Here is a 19,578-nt window from a genome sequence, read left to right as displayed (position 1 = left end):
TTCACTCAGACTGCCCTCCCCCCAATGCCAATGCCAAGTTTCCAAATACAGGCCTGAGGAGGGAGCCCAAGGGGCTGGAGAAACTGTTCTGGGGGTGGGGGGGGTGCAGAGAGGTTGGGGAATTCTGGGCTTGCAGGAAGAGTTGGCACGGAAAACTTCCTCTCGGTCTCCTAGCTTTGGGGTCTGACACGGGGCAGGCTTCTCAGCAAACACCCTTCCTGGCCGTGCTGGGCCTTTTACTTGCTGTGCAACCTGGAGTGAGTTTCATAACCTCTCTGAACCTGAGAGCCCTCATCTGTAAGAACCACCACTCCCTAGAGCTCCATGACCAGGTCCCTGTGCAGGAGACATGAGACCTGTTGGCAGAGCCTCCCCCCACCCCCACCAAAAGCAGGGTCCTACAAGGGAGGCCTCAGTTTACCTGGCTGTCGCCAGCATCTCCATTTTCCACATAGAGAGATAAGCTCAGAGAGGAAAATCTGCCCGGGATCCCACAGAGAGCAGAGGTGGATCAAGGATTCCGACCTAGTGTTGTCTGGCTCCAAAGTCTATGCAGCCGTTCCCAAAGCTCCAGCTTCTGGGCTGGAATTTCCCGGTAAGGAAGGGTGGGAAGCCAATGACATAGCTCCTGGGCGCCGGCGGAGGGAAGGAGCCAGAACCTCTTCTGGAGAGCTCTCTTTGCAAACCATGGGGAGCTCAAGGTGGGGGACATGCTCGTTGAGGATGAGGTCTGAGCCATTCCCTGCACCTTGAAGGAAGTCCCTCTAGCTCAGGGAAGTCACAATGGCCTGACACAGCCCCAGGGTCCCTCGGTCCTGGGGCCTCCCACCAGGACTCAAGCCTGTGCCGGGGACAGGACCAGCGAGAAGTCCGTGCGTCTTTGCCCCTAGAGCTGAGAAGTGGCAAGGACAGAGCTGGACAGATGATTCTTTGGATCCCTGTGAGCCCTGGAAGGGGCGGAAGGGGCCTTCCTGGGCCTTCCCAGGCCTCTCTGGAGGGGAAGGACCCAGCCTCCACTTGGAGGAGAGACTTCACCTCCCCGTGAACTCGTGGAGGCAGGAGGCCAAGCTCCAGCTAAGGTCAGAGAAAGTAGCAGGGCGACAGTGGGGCTCTCCATGGCCTTCCTTGCTCCCTGCTGTCAGACGAGGTGGGGCAGGGCAGTTAGGGCCCTGGGGGTGGGCTGAACCAGGAGAGGGTCCCCCTAAACCCTGACCCGGCCGGCCAGGAGGGACCCAGGCTTTCAGCCCGGAATCCCAGCGCCAGACCTGAGGTCCAGCTGTGTGGAAGCCTGCCCGGGGCACTCTGCGTGTGCTGTTCCTTTTGTCTCAAAAAGTCTCAGCCCCTGCACCTTGTTAAGTCCCAGCCACCCTCCAGAAGTCACCTGAGATGTCACTTCCTCTGGGAAGCCTTCCCTAACTGCCACCCCTACCACCCCTGCCACCCCCAATCCGAATAAATCCCACCCCGGTGTCATCCAGTCCTCTAGCTCCGTGACCCCTCCCCTTGTAGTTCATCCCTATTAAGTGGCACCTTCCATTTATCTGTTAACAATGGTTATTTGGTTCATGAGCCAGGGGCCGCCTCTGCTCACCTGGATGTCCCCAGTCCCCAGCGGACAGGCTGGTACACAGTAGGTGCTCAGTAAATATTCACTGACAATGTGCTGTTAGCCAGTGTGTGTCCCCCCCATAAACTGTGGGTCCCGCTGGGGCAGGGATACATCCGTTCTATTTACCGTTATATCCCCCAAACTCGAGACTGGAACATAGAAGGCTGCCAATGTGCTTCGAAAGATGAAAGAAAGTGAGAACAACCACTAACACAAAAATCAAGAAAACTAACCCAGTTTGGGGGCAAAAGCCACCCAGAAGGGGGAGATTCTGAGTCCTTTCATTTCAGAAGAATGATTCCACGTGCTTCAGTGAGCCAAGGCCCCAGAGGAACCGTGACATCAGGGAGAGCTGCCTGAGCCTGACACGAGAGAACTAACTCGCTCCCACTGGTAGACCTCCGGATTCTGGCTTCTGCCCACTTGGGTCTTAGACAACCGAAGGAGAGGGGGGCACTCCAATGCAACCCAGGACAGCTCTGGGGAAGGAACAGATGTCAAATCCAGAAATTTTCCAATGTTCTAAATTTTGTGGACAAAGGAAAATATCAGGAAATAGGATGAAAAGGAAGAATGGTTACAATATATAAAAAGCTCATTAAAATAAATAAGAAACATCATGAATCCAATATATGTGAATGAAGGAAATGATTGTTTACGTACAAAGAAATTGAAGTGAGGCAGGCATACATTGAGTGCTTATCCTGTGGTAGGCACTCGTTAAGAGTTTCATATCTCGGGGCGCCTGGGTGGCTCAGTTGGTTAGGCAACTGCCTTCAGCTCAGGTCATGATTCTGGAGTCCCGGGATCGAGTCCCACGTCGGGCTCCCTGCTCAGCAGGGAGTCTGCTTCTCCCACTGACCTCTCTCCTCTCATGCTCTCTCTCATGCTCTCTCTCTCTCTCAAATAATTAAAAAAAAAAAGTTTCATATCTCATTTAATTATCACAGGAAGTGCCATAAGAAAATCCAACCAACAAATGTAGAGTTTCGTGACTGTGACACGTTTCTGACTTTCCCCAATATTATCTCTGAAATGCAGTAACCCTTTTATTTGTCCCAAGAAAACCCTTGAATTCCCCTCTTAATTAAATCTCTCCAACCAAGCAGATATCTGATATCATCCATTCATCTGGTGTGAAAGACTGGAAACTATTTTCCATATTCACAACCCTAATAGCTGTGTCTGGGATAAAGTTAATTTATTTCTGAGCTGTCTGGGTTCTGCAGATAATGTAACTACTATTGTCTCCCCAAGCTACTCCTGAAAGACTCACTTAGGGCAGTTCTGAAAAATACTTGAAAGACAAAAATATATTTTAAACTCTTGGGGCAAAGAGCGTGATTTGATATAGGTACTCTGAAAATGCTGTGTGGGCCTAATGCTCCTATAAATATGCAAAGGAAAAGAAAAAAAATTGGCTGAGCTGGAAAAAAGAGACGATCACAATAAGGCCATGAGGAGATAAAGGTGTTATCCCCTTCCTATGGGACGGTCTGGGGCTCAGAGATGAATTTGCTGGTCAGGCTCACGGGCTCCGAATCACCAGATCGTAAAAGGTTTCTTTACACCTAACAATCTAAAATGAGCAGATTAAGGAGGAACTGCGAGACTGTTTTATATTTACTATGTCAGGGGAAAAAAAAAAAAAAGAAAAGAAAAGAAAAGATGTTTTGAAGGTCACACCCAGCATTGGCAGGCCTGCAGAGACATTCAGAACCTTACCCTCTGCTGCTGATGGAATTGCAAATTGTCGTCACCCTTTTTTTTTGAAAAGCAAGCGGCTGACACCCAGAATAAAAGCCGTAAAACTACTTGCGTCCTTGGTTCTTGTACCATGGGAATCCACCCCCAGGAAAAGGCTTAAAAGGTGCCAACCCGCACAGCTGCTAAAATATCCGTTGACCTCAAATTACCAATGGCAGCAAACCCCAGCACAGACTATATACCCTTAGGAAAGGGATTTGCCAGAACAATGGGAAAGACGCAGGAAGAAAGAGTCTAACGCCACGGAAATTATCTTGAAAGTGGGAATTCGGAAGGTCATGCACAGAAAACATCTACCAGGGTGTTAAGTAAAAATCCAGAATCATAAACAGAAGGAAAAAGCCTGAGCTCGTACAAATTTCGTGTGTGCTGAGCCGAGTCCCGAGGACCATTCACAGGCAGGAAAAGGGTATTTGCTCGGCGACTGGTAAGTGCCCAATTTTTTTTTTTTTTCATTCTCTTCTTTCTTGACACGACACCATCTTTTTAATGATGCTAAAGAAATACTTCAAAACAATGAGCCCATGGGCAGGCCATGTGCTCCGGGAAGCCCCTGGCCCAGGAACTGTGGGACAGACAGGAAGCAGAAAGCTCAGCGCGCCCCAGGGAAATCCCACTGCTGGACAGGCCGGCACGCAGGAGAACCTGTTTCTGGGGGAGCAGGATGCTGATGGCCACGACGCCCCATTCTTAAAGTATTCAGCTCTCTTTGAAGGATCCCCTCATTTTCTTCCTCCTTCCTTCCTGCCCTCACTCCTTCGACACATCTGCCTGGGTCACCTGCCCCGTGACAGACGCAGCTGTCCTAGGGAGGTCAGGGAAGGCAGCCCTCATGCCAAGACATTGATGATGACCCCTGAAGGCCTCTTAACAGTATTTTAATTTTTTTTAAAGGATTTTATTTATTCATCTGACAGGCAGAGATCACAAGTAGGCAGAGAGGCAGGCAGAGAGAGAGAGGAAGGGAAGCAGATTCCCCGATGAGCAGAGAGCCTGATGCGAGGCTCGATCCCAGGACCCTGGGATCATGACCTGAGCTGAAGACAGAGTCTTAACCCACTGAGTCACCCAGGTGCCCTAATAGTATTTTAATTTTTACGAATAGCGACTGTATATTATTTTTAGAGCCAGGGAACACAGCTGATTTCATGTCAGGAAGTGCAAGAAAGGTGATGCCTTACAGAAGCCCAGGAAGATCCCCTGACACCAGGGTCTCCTTGTAGGAGAGCCCCCTCTCCTCCTTCCCACGCCTGGCCCAAGTGCTCTGCCTCCGCTGGCGCCGCTCTGGAATGACACGGTGAGGTCGGCGCGGCCCATCCCTCATGGCATCTGTCCACCGCCGCCGGGCTCCTGAGCCCCAGAAGCCCCAGGTGGGAGGGAATGGCTCCATCAGTGCCGCAGAGCCCCCTCTCGGGAAAGCAACCAGGGGAACCAGGGCTCCACAGTATTTGGCCGGAAACCAGATAAACACTCGCTGAATGGGAAGGGTGGTTCTGGGTCCAATGGAGGATCAGCAGCTTCTCTGAGGCCTTGGTCCGGGAGACGATGTTGGCCTTGACGGAGACAATGTTGGCCTTGACAGAGCCTTCGGGCTCCTCGGGCCCGCCCTGGCTACAGACAGCTCAGCTTGGGCCTTTCTGCCGGCGGGGCCCAAAGCAAGCCGGTTCTCATCTCCCCCTCAGGGTTGGGACCACTTTCTGTGCAGAGGGGGAACACCAGGGCTCACGCCCTCCTGCCGGGGTTCCAGTCACCCTCCAACCTCTCCCTGGGGGGTGGCCGACTTCCAGGCAGCTCTCCTCTTCCTCCGTCCTCCGGAAGGTCAACCTTGAGTTCCCACCTTGCAGGACCTCCACCGAGGCTCGGGAGGCCACGGTCAGGGGCTCAGGTTCATCCAGACCACGCACCTCCATCCACAGGGCTGATCACTGCCTAGCGCTCCGGGGTTCCAGGTGTCCCTGTCACCTGCTGCCTTGAGCACACAACAAAAGGATAGGCGACCAGAAGGGCCAAAGGCCAATCTAAGGTCGTGGCCTTGGCCCCGCCTCTGCCGTTGCCCATCAGCCCTGCGCTCCGGGCCGGCCCCGCCCTCTGCCTCACCCCGCACCTCTCCCTTTACCAGGGCATCTCCTTATGATTGTGACCTCAGCTCCCAGGGCACGTGCTGCAGGAGGCCTTCGCTGACCACCCCCACCACCCACTGCTACTTGCCCTTGGGGCTGGTCCGTGTCCTGGTCTGTCTGTCCATCCACCTGCTGGTGTCCTGTCTGCTCGGCTCTCACTCCCAGCCCAGCTCATTCCAGGTCCCCGGGCCCAGGCCCAGCACTTGGCTGGGCCCTCCTCCGCCCGTGCCCGGGGAGCGAGCGAACACCTGGGAACGTCCAGCCCCTCCCCTGCCAGTCTCCTGGCCCCGTGTACCTGCCCATTAGGGTCGTGCATGTCTTCTCAGCACCGTCTACGCATCCAGCTGGATGGGAGAACGGGACAGTGGGAGGGGACAGCCAGGTGATGGTCCTCAGGACCTCCTCCAGCTCTTCTGCCGACTCCCTTCCTGGTGGTGCTCTCTGGGGTCTGCCCAACACCGGTGGCCTCCCTGGCACACACTTCGTAGCCTGATGACCCGTGAGGTTTCTGTCCTTGGGACCTGGCACAGAGAAGGCTCTGGTACCTGAAGGCCATGTCTATTTGTGGCACCAAGCCTGGAGCCATGGCCTTTGCTTGGGGGACCCCCCCTCAAGCCCACTTCACCATAGGGAGGTCCTCTCGCCTCCGAAGGTGGAGCTGGTCCCATCAGGTGTGGCTCGGGCCAGAAGCAGGCCAAGAGAAGGAGGTGTGGGGTGCGGGGTCCCGCTGGAGATCTTGCCCTAAACCTCTAGGGCCAGTTTCAGGAGAGACAACTCTGGCCCCACCATAGTCCTCTCCGGCCCCGTCGAGGGCAGGTGCTGGGTGTGCCAGAATCGAGCAACCCTCTTGTGGGGAGGCTGTTGGGTGAGGGGAGGGAAGGGCAGGGGGTGCCCGAGTTCAAACTTTGGGCTGAGCAGGCTGGGTCAGATCCCCAAGTTTCTAAAAGAGATGGGAGCAGCTCCTCGCCGGGCCCATGGCCTGGGAGCCTGAGGGCTCCGTCCGCACCCTCTCAGCTCGGGTGGTAGTGGTGGTGGCTGGTGGGGGGGGGGGAGAGGCAGGTGACAACCCCCCCGAGAGGTGACAGCCACAGGGCGGGAGCTGCTGCCACCCGAGTGGGCGTGGAGCAGGTTAGCTGGGTGAAAAGTTCACCGAGAGGGGAGCTGTCTGTTTCCCTCGCTTAATTTATCCACTATTTGGCTAACCTTGCTCTGAACCCAGGCCCCGAGACCCCTTCCTCTCTCCCCCGCCTCCCCACTGGGCTCCGGAGCCCCGCCACCAGACCTCCCGCCCTGTGCCGAGAGGCGGGGGACACGCTGGCCTGGAAGAGGCCTCGGCCCGCGGGCCGCCCTCAGGGAGACGCTGGCCGCCCGGCCAGGCAGTTACACGTGACCTGAACCTTCCCATCCTTAGTAACCAAAATCAAGCCCGGGTGCTGTCGAGGTCTGGGCTCCTAAACGCCAGACGGGGACCGAGCGCGTGCACGAAGGCGCCCCACCCACCCACCCCCGCCAAGCACGCAACTGCCGCTCCAGAGACGGTGACCTTTCCTTCGGGGCCCATCTGTCATCCGGGCCTGCGGCAGAAGCCGGGTGCGTGGACCAGCTGGTCGTGGAGAAGAAGTCGGCTTCCTTCCCTGGCCCTGGGGTGGCCCTGGCCTGGCCTCCGGTCGGTCTTGCCTCTCTGGGGGCTGATGGCACTGACCCCCCCACCATCTGAGGCTCCTTTATTCCCAACACGTGCAGGGAGATGGTGAGGGGGGGGGGGTCAGCAGGGTGGGACGGATGGGGGGACGGGAGAAGACAGCCATAGCAGCCACAGCCACCCCTGGCCCTTGACACGTGCGATCTCCGGCACCCGCTCGGTGGCCCAGGTCCTGGCTGGCAGAGGGGGCTGGGCTGCGGCGAGCGGCCAACCGAGCCCTCCCAGCCCTCGGTGACCAACTAGGCCAGCGCTCGGAGCCAGCGCTGCTCCCTCTCCGGTTCTCACCTTTCATTCATTAAACCTCTCTTCAGAATGATGAACGGGCCACGTGTGGCAGCCGCTGGTGACAACAGAAGATGCAGAAGGCATGAATCGTCCCCCCCTCACCCTCCCTGCCGTCTCAGGCGCCCTTCCCCCACTCGTTCTGTGTGTACACGTGTGCACAGACACGGGGGTGGGGGGGTGCATGAGTGTGCCCATGGGCACTGCGGGCAGCCGGGGACCCCCTCATTTGTGCATCACACGACCCCATGACCCCTGTCACTTGGTGGCTGTTGTCTAACCGTCAGGCATGGGGGCAGCCCCTAGGCCCCCCAATGCCGCCTCCAGCGAACTCACTTACCACCCCTTCCTGCTGGGGGCCACCCCCTCTCTCATCGGGATTACCCAGCTGCTCCCCACAATCCGTTCCCTGCGTGCAGAAAGACCTTTCTAAAAGGCAAGCCTGATCACGTCCCTGCCCTTGGGAGAGGGGCCCGGATCCTTTCCAGGGCCGAGCAGACCCTCTCTGGTCTGGCCTCCCTGCTTCCCTGGGGCTCAGAGGGCCCATCGCTGGTGTCCCCCCCAAAATACCCCCAACCCGGCGGGCTGCTCCCACCTTCTTTCCCTGCCTCAGACACGCCTCGAGCTGGGCCTTCGCTCTGGGTTCCTCCGGAGGGAGCAGGCCTGGCCTCAGCTTATGTGTCCCTTCTCTGGATGGCCACCCCCACCGTCATCGATCTGGCACATCTACGTCCTGATCACGCGAGCCAGGCCCCAAGCAAGTGCCCATTCTCACATTTCCTGAGTCCCCGCCTTCCAGAACCCCCCTCCCCTGGCTGTCAGAGGCCACGTCCGGCCCTAAAAGTTCCTCTGGCTCCAGCCTCCCAAATGCCATTTGCCCTCCGCCCGCCTCTGGGGATGGGTGGTGAGGGAGGGCAGACAGAATGGGGCAGTGGCGAGGCCCAGGAGATTTCCCTGTCCCCCTCAGGGCAGCCCCACGAAGGACTGCCAGAGAGGACTGGCCAGCTGCCAAGCATTCCAGGGCCAGCGGCCCACCGGGGGGGCCGCTGACTGCCAGTCAGGAAGGGCCAGGGGACGACAGGGGGCCGCCAACCGCCTGTCACCACACTGGCCAAATGTCAGTCAGGAGAGGCCAGAGTCCCACTCTGGGAACTCAGGACAGCCCATCAGGCACAGCCCCAGGGCAAGTCCGCCAGTGGTCATTCTGCTGATCGCTGCTTTCGCTACCCAGCATCCTTTCCCCTTTCTTCTGTCCAGGGCACCCCACTTGGACTTTGGGGGCCCCAGCCTGTTCCAACTCTCAGTCTGCACCTTTCCGTGGGCTTGATTCCCTTCCAGGCTGCGAGCACAGACCACATGGCTCAGGTCTGGCCAATCAGAGCATCGTATTCCTCTGGCTCCTGTGATCGGATCACAGTGGACACGTGCCTCAAATCAAGCCAATCATAACCCATCAGAACGAACTCTGATTGACTTGGAAAATCCAGTCTCGTTTTTTTCTGTTTCCCTTGAACCAGGGAGGGTGCGAGGCTGAAGCTGAACAGGCACCTGGCCCTCACTAGAACAAGATGTCTGAGAGTGAACCCAGCCCAGGGAATGTGGACTGAAGGACAGAGAAAGAGAAACTGGGTCCTGAACCAGTCTTGGAAACATTGCTAAAACTCCTGGATCCAGCTGTACCTGAAATCACTTACCACTGGGCTTTCCAGTTATGTAAACTGATAAATCCCCCCCTTTGCTTCCGTAAGAGTCCTTGTGGATGTCACGCAGGGAGTCGGCCTGTGTCCCATCAGGGCCGTCTGCTGGGCAAGGTACCCGCTCTTGTCTGAAGCTCTGGGTGGCTCCCAGGGAACTCCTGACTGTAAGCCAGAGGCGTAGGGGTTCCTTGTAAGCTTTCCCCACTCCTGGCTGCTGAGGCGTGCAATCCTGACTCCCCCAGTCAGATCCTCCCTCAGGCCTGGACTCAAATAAGTGATGGAGAAGTGGGTGGCGGGGATTCTCTTCGATGGTGGCCAGAACGAGGCATGTACAGATGAGGAGACAGGCTCTGGCCAGGCACACAGAGCCAGGATTCAGATGTGGCTGGCTCCAGCGTCCAGCCTCCTCCCCTGTGTGCACCCCGGTTCCTGGCTAGGTCAGCTCCCCAGGCCCTCAGCTGGCCCTCAGCCAGCGGGGACTCCGAGAAGATGTGGGCTACACCAGACCCTCCTGCCTGCCCCCACCCCCAGGAAACGCACTGCCACGGGCGTCCATCATAGCATTTGGGGGACATTTTGCTCTCTGTCAACATGCCAGGGCTACCCACTGCTCGCCCCCTGCGGGGCCCTGCACATGGTCCCCGGTGTGACCTCCCCAAGCAGGATCCTGTTACATCGCAGCCAGCAAAGGAACAAACACAGCTTGTGTCTTCCTCCAAGTGCTTATTTCCTTTGTCTTGTGAACACTGAAAAATGAAAGGAATGATAAGGATTTGGGGGCGGGAAGAAGCCCGGAAAATTCTGCAGTGTTGGCGGAACTCGCCAGGAGGGCGGCGTGAGGGAGTTTTCAAACCGAGTCCAAAGACAGAGAAACTCAAGCGTGCTGCTGCGGGGGAGGCCTGAGGGGCCTGAAGCCTCCCGCCTGGGGGTCAGGGGTGCATCCTGGGGCGGGCGCTTCCCATCCGCCCACTTCTGGAGCAACCTCTCCTCGGCCTGGCCGCCGAGCCTCCCTGGGCCTCCACCTCCTGGCCAGCAGGTGCTCTGGGCGACTCCGGGGGAATGGCTTGGTTGTCACAACTGGGAGGGTAAAGTGAGTGGAGACCAGGGATGCTGGCAAACATCCTGCAGTGCCCAGGACGGTCCCCACGGAGAGCTGTCCCCACCTAAACATGCAAACGTCCCTAGAGCCTCGGTGAGATGCTGGCGTGGGGCCCTGAACATTTCATGGTAAATGTTGGTTTTATGACTCGGGCCCATCTGGAGTATAAGGGGAGGTGGCGGGGGGACGGGGCGTGCTGTGGCTGCTGCCTCTGACAAAGGCTCCACCAGGGGCCCCGCGGCACCACACATTCCACCCGGGGCTGGGGGACGAGTGAATGTGGACTTGCCCCGTGGCTCATGGGGTGTCCGCTCTCCGGGGGGAGGGGAGCCAGACCGACCCACGGAGCAAGGAGACAGTAACGGCCGGCCCGGAGCACCCTAGCGGGGTGCGGAGCGGGTAAACCACCGGTAGTAGACACACACGCAGGGGGTCATTCAGCCGTGCAAAGGCCCGGTTCCCCTGGGCCCTGGGCAGGGCAGGCCCCGAACACATTTTCTGGGGGAAAGAAGCCAGACCCGGGAGGACACATCCCACGAGAAACGTTCCCGAAGATGTCTGAGGCGGTGGCACGGTCCGATGACTGTACCAAGCGCCCCCACTTTGCGCCCCCGGAGCGCAAGGGCCGCGCACAGAGCAGGAATCATGGCGGGACCCCACCTCCTGTCCCACGAGACAGGCGCTGAAGGGAGGAAGGGAGAGGCCGAGGCGGGGTGGCCCAGGCCCCCGGTGGTCAGGTGCGAGCCTACTGGAGGCCCCATCCCAGCCGGGCCGGTGCGTGCTAGAGAGGGGGCTCTGCAGGTGCGACCTGGTGACCTTAGGACCTGGCGTCCAGGCCTCTGGGCCCTGCAGAGATATTCCCTTCCAGCTGCTTCCATCCAGGGCAGCGGGTGACCCCTGGGTCGCACAGCTGTGTGCTGGCCGGCAGGGCTGCCCTGTCCGGGGCTCCCCAGGCAGTGAGTTTGGGGTGGTGGCCCTTTCTCCGAGGCCTGCCATCCACCTGAGGGGACCCACGCGCCAAGTGCAGCTCGCCAGCAGGACCATCACGCCCCTCCCTGCGATGGCTTCCCTGGGGGACATCTGTGCTTATTTTCTTCCCCAGCCACAGAGAAACTTGGCCACAAATGACCTGCCCTGAGCCAACCGTGGCGGGAGGGGCTAGAGAAATGTCCTCCCCCACACCGCCCCATGTGCTGGAAGACAGCAGCCCACCCCCCACGAAGCACCTCCCCGGGGGACCTCTTTGCTCTGCCCTCCCCAAAGGCCTCCTCCAGCCCTGCACCTGCTGCCCGTGTTGGGGTCTCCTGAGCTAAGCTTCCCTCCACCCCAGCCTCGAGGGAACTATGGCCGGGCCCTGAAGGACGCTTCTGTCACAGGGTTGGCCAGGCCAGGCCAAGATGGTGACGCCAGGGGCCCTGAGGGGCCCTTGGGTCCTGGTTGGGAGCTGTGGGAGCCGCCAGCATCACACATGCCCTGGAGTTTCCAGAGCCTTTGCACTGGCACTCACCCCTGCCCAGGAGGCCGGAGGGCAGGAACGTCTCGTCCTTCCTCGGGGATAGAGGGGTGACCTCACACGCAGGAGACGACGGAACAGCCAGTGGAAATCCAGAGTCCAGAGTCCTCTGGGGGCCTCCTGCCTCTTGGGGAGCCCCTGGGCCATAATGGCTGAGAGAAGCAGGGAGCTCAGGGGTCTGCTGGGTTTCTGGAAGCCGCGGGTCTGGATGGGTGGGGAAGGTGAGAGGTGAGAGGCGACACCAGCCCAGGTTCCTGAGCCACAGCTCGCAGCCCACAGCTTCTGAAGAGAAGAGTGCTGACAAATGGTGGTGACTCGGACCCTGGGGTGAGATCCCCACGGAAGGGGAACGGAGAGGCTGGGGCACCCACCAGCGGTTCCAAGCCTTCCTGCTGCACCAAGGGACACGGTCGTCACCCCCTGCTTTGCCTGAAGTGAGGGGTGTCTCTGTATCGACGTTCTCTTCACAAACACAGACCTCTGAGCTCTTATGAATGATCCCCCCTTTATAAGGCCCTTCCTGAAAATGCGAGAAACCCCCTCTGAGGGAGACTTCCCGAAGCACTGTGGTGGGAAGGGGAGCCCTCACGGTGGCGCTTCCCTGACCCCCAGCCCGTCCGCCCACCTGCTGTTGCTGTCTTCCCCAACAGCAGGGGTCACCTGTTCAGGACCTGGCTCCTTTTTTGGTCCCCCATCACACTGGGACAACCCCGGGGACGTGGGCTGTCTGTCCCCTCAGAGGGGCTCTCGGGGGAAACGCGGAGCAGGGCTGAGCCCTGTCTTCCCCCTGGTTCCTCCTGACCATCGGTTTGGCCCAAGAAGAAGAGTCTCCACTTCTTAAAGTGTTCTGGGCCCAGGAGAGGGGCTGGGGCCACAGAATTCAGCCCTTGGCCGCTTGCCAGGCCAGATAGGCTGGTCCCTGGAGGCCTGCCAGGATGGGCTCGGGTCTGGCGCCTCCCTGGGCTTGGTGCCCACCTCGGATCTGGTTCTTTCTGGAGGAGCCCCTGGCATGGCAACTGGGTCATTTCCCAGGGCCCACGCCTTCTCTGCAGGGTCAGCATGCCCTGTCCTGCTCCTCGGGGGGTCAGGAAGCCAGAGGTCAGGGTTTGTCACTCTGTTCCCTTGGCTAAGCTCGGGGACAGAATTAGCTCTCGTCCCTCACTCTCAAGGCTTTCCAAGCACCCATACCATCCCGGGGAGGGACCAGGCCAGGGCCTCCTGGGAATCTGCCCAAGGCTTTTTCCCTGGTTCCTCTGGGAAGAGATCCAGAGAAAGACTGAAAGTGTCCCAGCGGAGAGGGAGGGGAAGGGGTAGGACCAAGCCCTGCCTGGCTGGCAGGAGAAACCCCTGGGGCTCTGGAAAGATGTGACGTTCCACTGCAGCCAAGGCAGTTCCATTCTCAGTGGGCCCTGGGGAGGGCTGGCCAGCCCTTGTCTCTCCCAGAGTCCACTCAGAACCCCTGGGGTGCTCACTGTGTTCCTGGCCTGCAGGCCAAATGCAGAATTTCATGGAAACCTTAGGAGTCAAATCCTCTCCAAACGGTTGGCCTGGAGCCGGCTGGGAACACAGAAATCCTTGTGCTGTTAAAGGATGATCAGAAAATTTGGGGCTCAGCAGACAGGATCTCCCCTTCTTCTTCCTCATCTACCCCTGCCCATGAAGACGTGCCGCCACCTGCAACCCACCTCCTGTGAGAGCTGGTGACAGTCTCCTGGGACAGCAGAGGGGCAGGTCCAGCCCCTGGACCCCACACCATGTCGTCCAGACACGCCACAATGGGGTGATTGATACGTGTGACGTTCTGGGCCTGCCCTCACCGGGCTTTCTTAGAAGGGGGACACCTTAGAAGCTTTCTTCCCACCCACCCCCTCACTTTGGGGACACATCTCAAGAACCAAAATGCAGGTGACGAGTCACATGCTGCAGTGAGGTTCGAACTCCACCTCCCGTGTCACAAGCCCTTGGAGCCTGGGCAAGCCATTTCCTTGCTCTGAGCCTCTTTGCTCACCTACCAGACCATCTTTCTAACAGCACCCTACAAACTGGTCCGTGCTTCTCTGGGGCTCTGCTCAGAACCTGGTGTGTGCACAGAGAGGCCACGACACCCCAGGGTGGCATCTGTCTGCTTCCCTCCATCCTCTGCTGACACGTTCTCAGGGACAACTACTGTGGTGTGTGGCCGATTGCATTATAGTTCAGAACGATGGGCCACGATTCCACGGGGAGTGGATGTCCAGTGGCAGCCAGGGCAGGCTTGACCACATGACCTGCTCTAACCAATGAAATGGGAGCCGAAGTGATGTGCTTTGTTTCCAGGCAGAAACCTTCAGGTGCGTCTACCTTTGCCCCTAGTCACTGGGCCAGACGAAGGCTCCTTGCTCAGCCAGGTCCCCAGCATGAAGAGAGCACAGAGCTGAGCCACCGCCACTCTTGGCCGACAGGTGGCAATTCTAAGACAAGCCTCCATTGTCAGAAGTCATGGAGACCTGGGGTCACGTCCTGGCTGACATACCTTGCGGCTGTTGGGAGGGGTTCCCAGGGGCTGCTGCCAGGTGCAGTGGGTAATTTAACAGTTAAAATGTGACGCCCTGGGGCGCCTGGGTGGCTCAGTGGGTTAAGCCGCTGCCTTCGGCTCAGGTCATGATCCCAGGTCCTGGGTTCGAGCCCCACATCGGGCTTTCTGCTCAGCAGGGAGCCTGCTTCCTCCTCTCTCTCTGCCTGCCTCTCTGCCTACTTGGGATTTCTCTCTGTCAAATAAATAAATAAATAAATCTTAAAAAAAAAAAATGTGACGCCCTTGGCTTGGTGCTCACTTGGCATGTACTCCATAACCAGTGGACACAATCATGACTTGGCATTTCTGCATGGTCCTGACTGGCGATCATCTGGACCTTGAGATCAATCTTCCACTAATGTGAATTTTGTATAAGGGCTGCCGTATGCAGAGCCCGGGGAAGCTCCTACCTTGAACTCTGGGCCTGTGACCTTCTCCTTTACCCCTGGGGAGCGGCTGCCCATCCCCCTCCCCCTCCTGGCCACCCACCTGTAAGAGCCATATGGCCAGAGGCCCCTGTCCCCCTGTCCCCCTGCCCGAGGTCACGTTGACAAGCTTGCTGCAGGGAGAAACACACAGCAGAGGAACCCCGGGCATCTCTCCCCACGTCTCCTTGGCCGTGATCCTTCCTGGTGACCGAGCCCGGGTCCACTGTGCCATTCCAGACCTCCTCCTTGTTTTCTATTTCCCTTCTAGCTCCTGCCGTCCAATCTGGCTCAGGGGGCTGCTTAGCAGGGGACAGCTGGTGCTGGTGGTCTTCAGAGTTTGGGCTCCTCGGCGACGTGGCCTCTCGGTACCCTGTCATGGCCGGTAGACCGACCCGCTGCTCAGTGGTGCTCACTAAGGACTGGTCTGTTCTCCTGAGCTGGTCGCTTTGCGGCTGTCGCTAGGGGCAGGGCGGAGGGCAGCTCCCCGAAGCCAAGTTCATTCAGGCCGTGGATGATGAGGCCAAGTGCCCCCAACCCATGGCTGTTGGAGGGGCCTGGCAGAGGCGGCAAGGAACCACACACCCCAGGCGCGGGACCCAATCTCTCTCACCATCTCTGCCCTCTTCTTGCCAGCTCCACTCCTGGCAGCTGGGGGCCCTAAGCAGACCTACCGTTTCTTAAAGGTTGGGGTTTTATGGTGGGGATCGTCTCCTCCCCACTGCCAAGGACGAAGGGTCAGGGATTTCAACAAGGGAGCTCACAAAAACCATCTCTTTATTTTTCATTCCTGCCATTCAAATGTGCCATTTGCACAAGCTGAGGATGGGTGGATTTCGGAAAAAAGAGAGTATCTGGGTATCTTTTCAGAAAAAAGAGAGTATCTGACCCTCCTGGAAACAGTCTATGCACACTGCTAAGGCTGGTTAGAAGCAATTTAACAATAAACTCTACAGAATTAGAAATGTATGAAAGTGTCAAGGTGGCTACTGGCTGGTTTCTCGCCTCCCCATGGGGGTCAGAGTTATGCCCATCAGTCCTGTGCAAAGGTCCTGGGGCTGGCCAGGGGGAGGGCACCTGGATTCTTCCTGGGGCCAGGAGCAGTCCTGCTCACCCAGCAGAAGAAGTGTGCCAAGGGACAGGCACATGGGTGTGTGCCCAGTACCGTGGCCCCCTCAGGTTCCGTGGCTTGCAAGCGAGTCTCTACATCGGGTCTTTATGTCCGCCCTTTGAAAGTGTTCATGCAGGTGTAGGTTCCTGAGAATTTGTAGATCTCCTCCAGTGCAGCCTGTGGGAGTATGCTGGGGAAGGGGGAGGGAGAAGGAAGATGGTTAATGGGGACACTGGCAGCCAGTTCACCAATGGCCACAGAGAACCACACAGTAGAGCAGTGGCTTTGATACCCGCCCCCCACCCCGGACCACCCCCACCCCCCATGGAGGAAGGGCTTTTGAGTGGGTGGATAAACAGTGTTTCCAAAGTAAAGGTGGGTGGTAGAAACAAATTTTCAAAACCACTAGCATTTGGGAGCCAGTCGTTATCTGATCGATGAGTTATCTGATCAATTAACTCCACGTTCCACTTATTCAACAAATATTTGTTATGCGGGATGGAAGGGTTAGGCCCTGCTGTTCTCTCCAGGGAAACTTCCCAGACTCACCCCCAGGCCTCTCCTTGGGCTCCCACAGCCCCTGCGCTTCCCCAGTGGCCCCTGCCATGTCCTTGCTGTTGGCTTGTCAGACCCATGCCTGCCGCGGAGGGAGAGATCTCATCTCTGACCCAAGCCCCACAGGCAGGGCTCGGCATAGAGAGCCCCTCAGTCCATTTGTTAAATCAAATCGAAGGGCCCTGGCCTGCTCTCAGTGCAGGAAGGGAAGGGCTCACTTCCACCCAGAGCAATCTAGAAGGCTCCCTGGAGCGCGTGTGGCTCAACTTTACAAGTTGAGCTTGTAAAGATTTTTCTCGGGGACGGTGAAAAGTGGGTGTTGTACAGGGGCTGAGGAAGGGGATGGCCTCTGCTTCCTGTGGAAAAGTAATGGGGGATAGAAGAGGAAATTTAGGCTAGGGGGTTATGGGGGAAAACACTGACATGTTCTAGACAAGCCAGCTTTTTTCTAGAATGTTCAGAAAGGCTTCTGAGAAGCCCCCTGCAGTGGAGGGTGGCAGTCTCGACTCGCCTAGGGTCACAGAAGCAGCAAGGAGCATCTCAGAGCAACAGTCGCGATGACTAAGGGACGCAAAGATGTGGCCCAAATGCCCCCAGGTGCCCCCTGCCCCTGCCCCTACTCGGTGTCTCTAAAAGAGCTTTGAGTTTGGACAGACTGATGGGTCCCTTCTGTGAGGAGGTCCCCGTGCCTGCAGTTAGAGCAACTTCTCAGCTGTAGACACACAGCCAGAGGGAACCTGTTTCCTGGGCCCTGATGTCTGATGAAGGCACTTGGGTCCTTCATTTCCTGAAAAGGCCTCTCAGGTCAGAGGGGCCCCATCAGCAGGGGGTGGGGGGGGCAAGACGAGGCCCAGAGGAGCTAGAAGTTGACAGCCACAGGGCTCCAGCGTCCAAGCTCTCCCTGAAGCACCAGGTTTCGCTGGGTACCTGGAATGGCCCCTTCAGGGCAGGGCTGGGAGGGGCAGGGTGTGCTGCTCAGAGTCTAGAAAGTTCTAGGAAACGTGATGCTGCGCCGATTCTGAAGGAGGATGATCTCCTCTTTGAAGCTGACCTCCTGGTACATCCCATCTGACCAGCCCTGGAGCACTTCTGGGAATCCCAAACATTGAGATCCCTGTTTTCCCCCATTAGATTGAACTTCCTGAACATTGGGGCCAAGTGCTAGTCTCCAGAACAGTGGTTCTCAAAGGGTGGCCCAGGAACCCTTGGGGGACACCTGAAACCTCTTCAGAGGTCAAACTGTTTTTGTCATAAGACTAAGACGGTTTTGCCTCTGCACACCTCTCTCCCACATGCAGCTGAGTCTTCTGGAGGCGACATGCCACGTGACATCATAACCGATTAAAATCAGAAGCAGATCTAGGCATCCAGTTGTCTCCAATTAAGTCAGGCAATAAAGAACTTTGCAAAAATGCAAAACAAGGCCATTCTTCCTGCTACTTTTTCTTTTTGGTGGAAAATACCCTTTTTATAAATATATCATATTTCTGTGAACAAGGGATGGACATGGATTTATTACTGCTGTTTATACATGAGTGAATATTTTAAATATAAACAAATACATAAATCTTGTAAAACTTTTTCCATTTTAATGTCTCATACGGTAACTAAGAATAGAGACAACTCACGTTGTTTCCCCTAATCTTTGAGATTGTAAAGGAGTCCCGAGACCCACAAGTTTCAAAACGGCGGCTCCATCCTAAGTGTAGGAAATCCTCGGCACGCAGGCCCCCTGTGCTCACTTTCGTGCCCAAGGCAGACATGACCAATCGATCACAGAGTCCTTTCTCCTGCCTGCCGCCTCCTCCCCACCAGGGTTCCCTGGCAGAAGGGGAATGGCCAGCAGGAGCCCGTCTCCGAATGTCCACCCCCCACCCCCACCCCCCCGACCCCCAGCACTTACCTTTTCAAGATGATGAGGGCATGCATGGTCCACGGAAGGAGGAGAAGGGCCTGATTCAGCTGCACGGCTTCCACCGTCCTCCGGGCCACTGTCTCAGGCTTCAGCGGTGGGAAGAGGTTGGGGAACCTGACACAGGAAGAACCACAGGGGATTCTGCTAGAGAAGCCCATGCTTCTGCTGACCTCCTCCGTGGCTAACAAATCTGGCCCATCCCTCTGGTGTCTGCTGTTTGGAAGACCTGAGTCTCCTTTGGAAGGCTCTGCCCACCCCCACCTGCTGTCCCCAGTAGCGCTGCGAGCGCCCCCCCTTTTCCCTTTCTCCCCAGTGAGCCTGCCCTTGAGAATGGAGATCTTGTAGCCCATCCCCTGGGACCCATTCTCCAAAATGCTTCCCAGGGATCCTATAAAGTGTCACTCCAGGGGCGCCCGGGTGGCTCAGTCGGGTAAGTGGCTGCCCTCAGCTCAGGTCATGATTCCAGGGTCCTGGGATCGAGCCCCGGATCAGGCTCTCTGCTTCTCCCTCTCCCTCTGCTGCTCCCCCTGCTTGCGTGTGCTTGCTCTCTCTCTCTTTCTGTCAAATAAATAAATAAAATCTTAAAAATAAAATAAAATGTCACTCCGATCCTGTGTCTGCCTGGCCCGGCCCTTCCCAGGGACTCCCAGGGCCCTCCACGGCCCTGCTCCATGTGGGTCCCGCTCACCCGCCGCCTGACCCCTCTTCCGTGTCACTCTGCTCCAGCAACCTTGGCCAACCTTTCTGTTCTTGCCACTTAAGCTCTCTGCTGGCAGCCCCATTCGAGAGGGTTCTCAGCCCATCCACTTGGGGTGGCCTCTGTGCTCCTCCCTCTGCTAACTCTCTGGACTGCACTGACCACCTCGGGAAGGGCCTCGCCTGCCTGTCTGTCTCCTTGGTCATGGCCTGTCTTCCCCCTTGGACTGTGAGTTCCACAAGGGCAGAGGTCTGGTCGGTCTTGCTCTCTGTGTTCTCCCCTCGGTGCAGAGTCTGGTCCACAGTGGTGCTCAATCAGTGCTCGCGGACCAGATGGACACGGAACAATCCGCTGTTCCCCAAATGTGTCCTGCTCATCCTGTCGGAGGCAGGGGTCTGTGGGATGGCCCCACTCTGCCCGGCTCGCCGCTTCCCTCGCTGATTCACGGATTCACTGACTTGGCCTTCCAAACGCGGACAGAGCGCTTTCCAAGGAGTTGGTAAAGGAACGACTGAACGCGCCAATGCCGGGA

At 57.6% G+C, this 19,578-nt stretch overlaps 1 protein-coding gene across 3 annotated transcripts in view; it reads right to left on the bottom strand.

Annotated features, from left to right (window-relative positions):
• Nucleotides 1-15,528: 15,528 nt before the first annotated feature.
• The window catches only part of DHRS3 (dehydrogenase/reductase 3), a 38,719-nt gene continuing 34,669 nt past the window's right edge, over nt 15,529-19,578 (bottom strand). For all 3 annotated transcript variants that reach the window (XM_047725857.1, XM_047725858.1, XM_047725856.1), the window contains 2 exons: nt 18,338-18,463; nt 15,529-16,069 (listed from right to left, as the gene is read on the bottom strand). In XM_047725857.1, coding sequence (XP_047581813.1) covers nt 15,985-16,069; nt 18,338-18,463 — 211 coding nt within the window. In that variant the 3' untranslated portion in view covers nt 15,529-15,984. The remainder of the gene's footprint in view (nt 16,070-18,337; nt 18,464-19,578) is intronic.

Source organism: Lutra lutra, chromosome 4 (genome assembly GCF_902655055.1).
Source record: "Lutra lutra chromosome 4, mLutLut1.2, whole genome shotgun sequence".
Lineage (NCBI taxonomy): Eukaryota > Metazoa > Chordata > Mammalia > Carnivora > Mustelidae > Lutra > Lutra lutra.
This window is presented reverse-complemented; position numbering and strand designations above follow the sequence as displayed.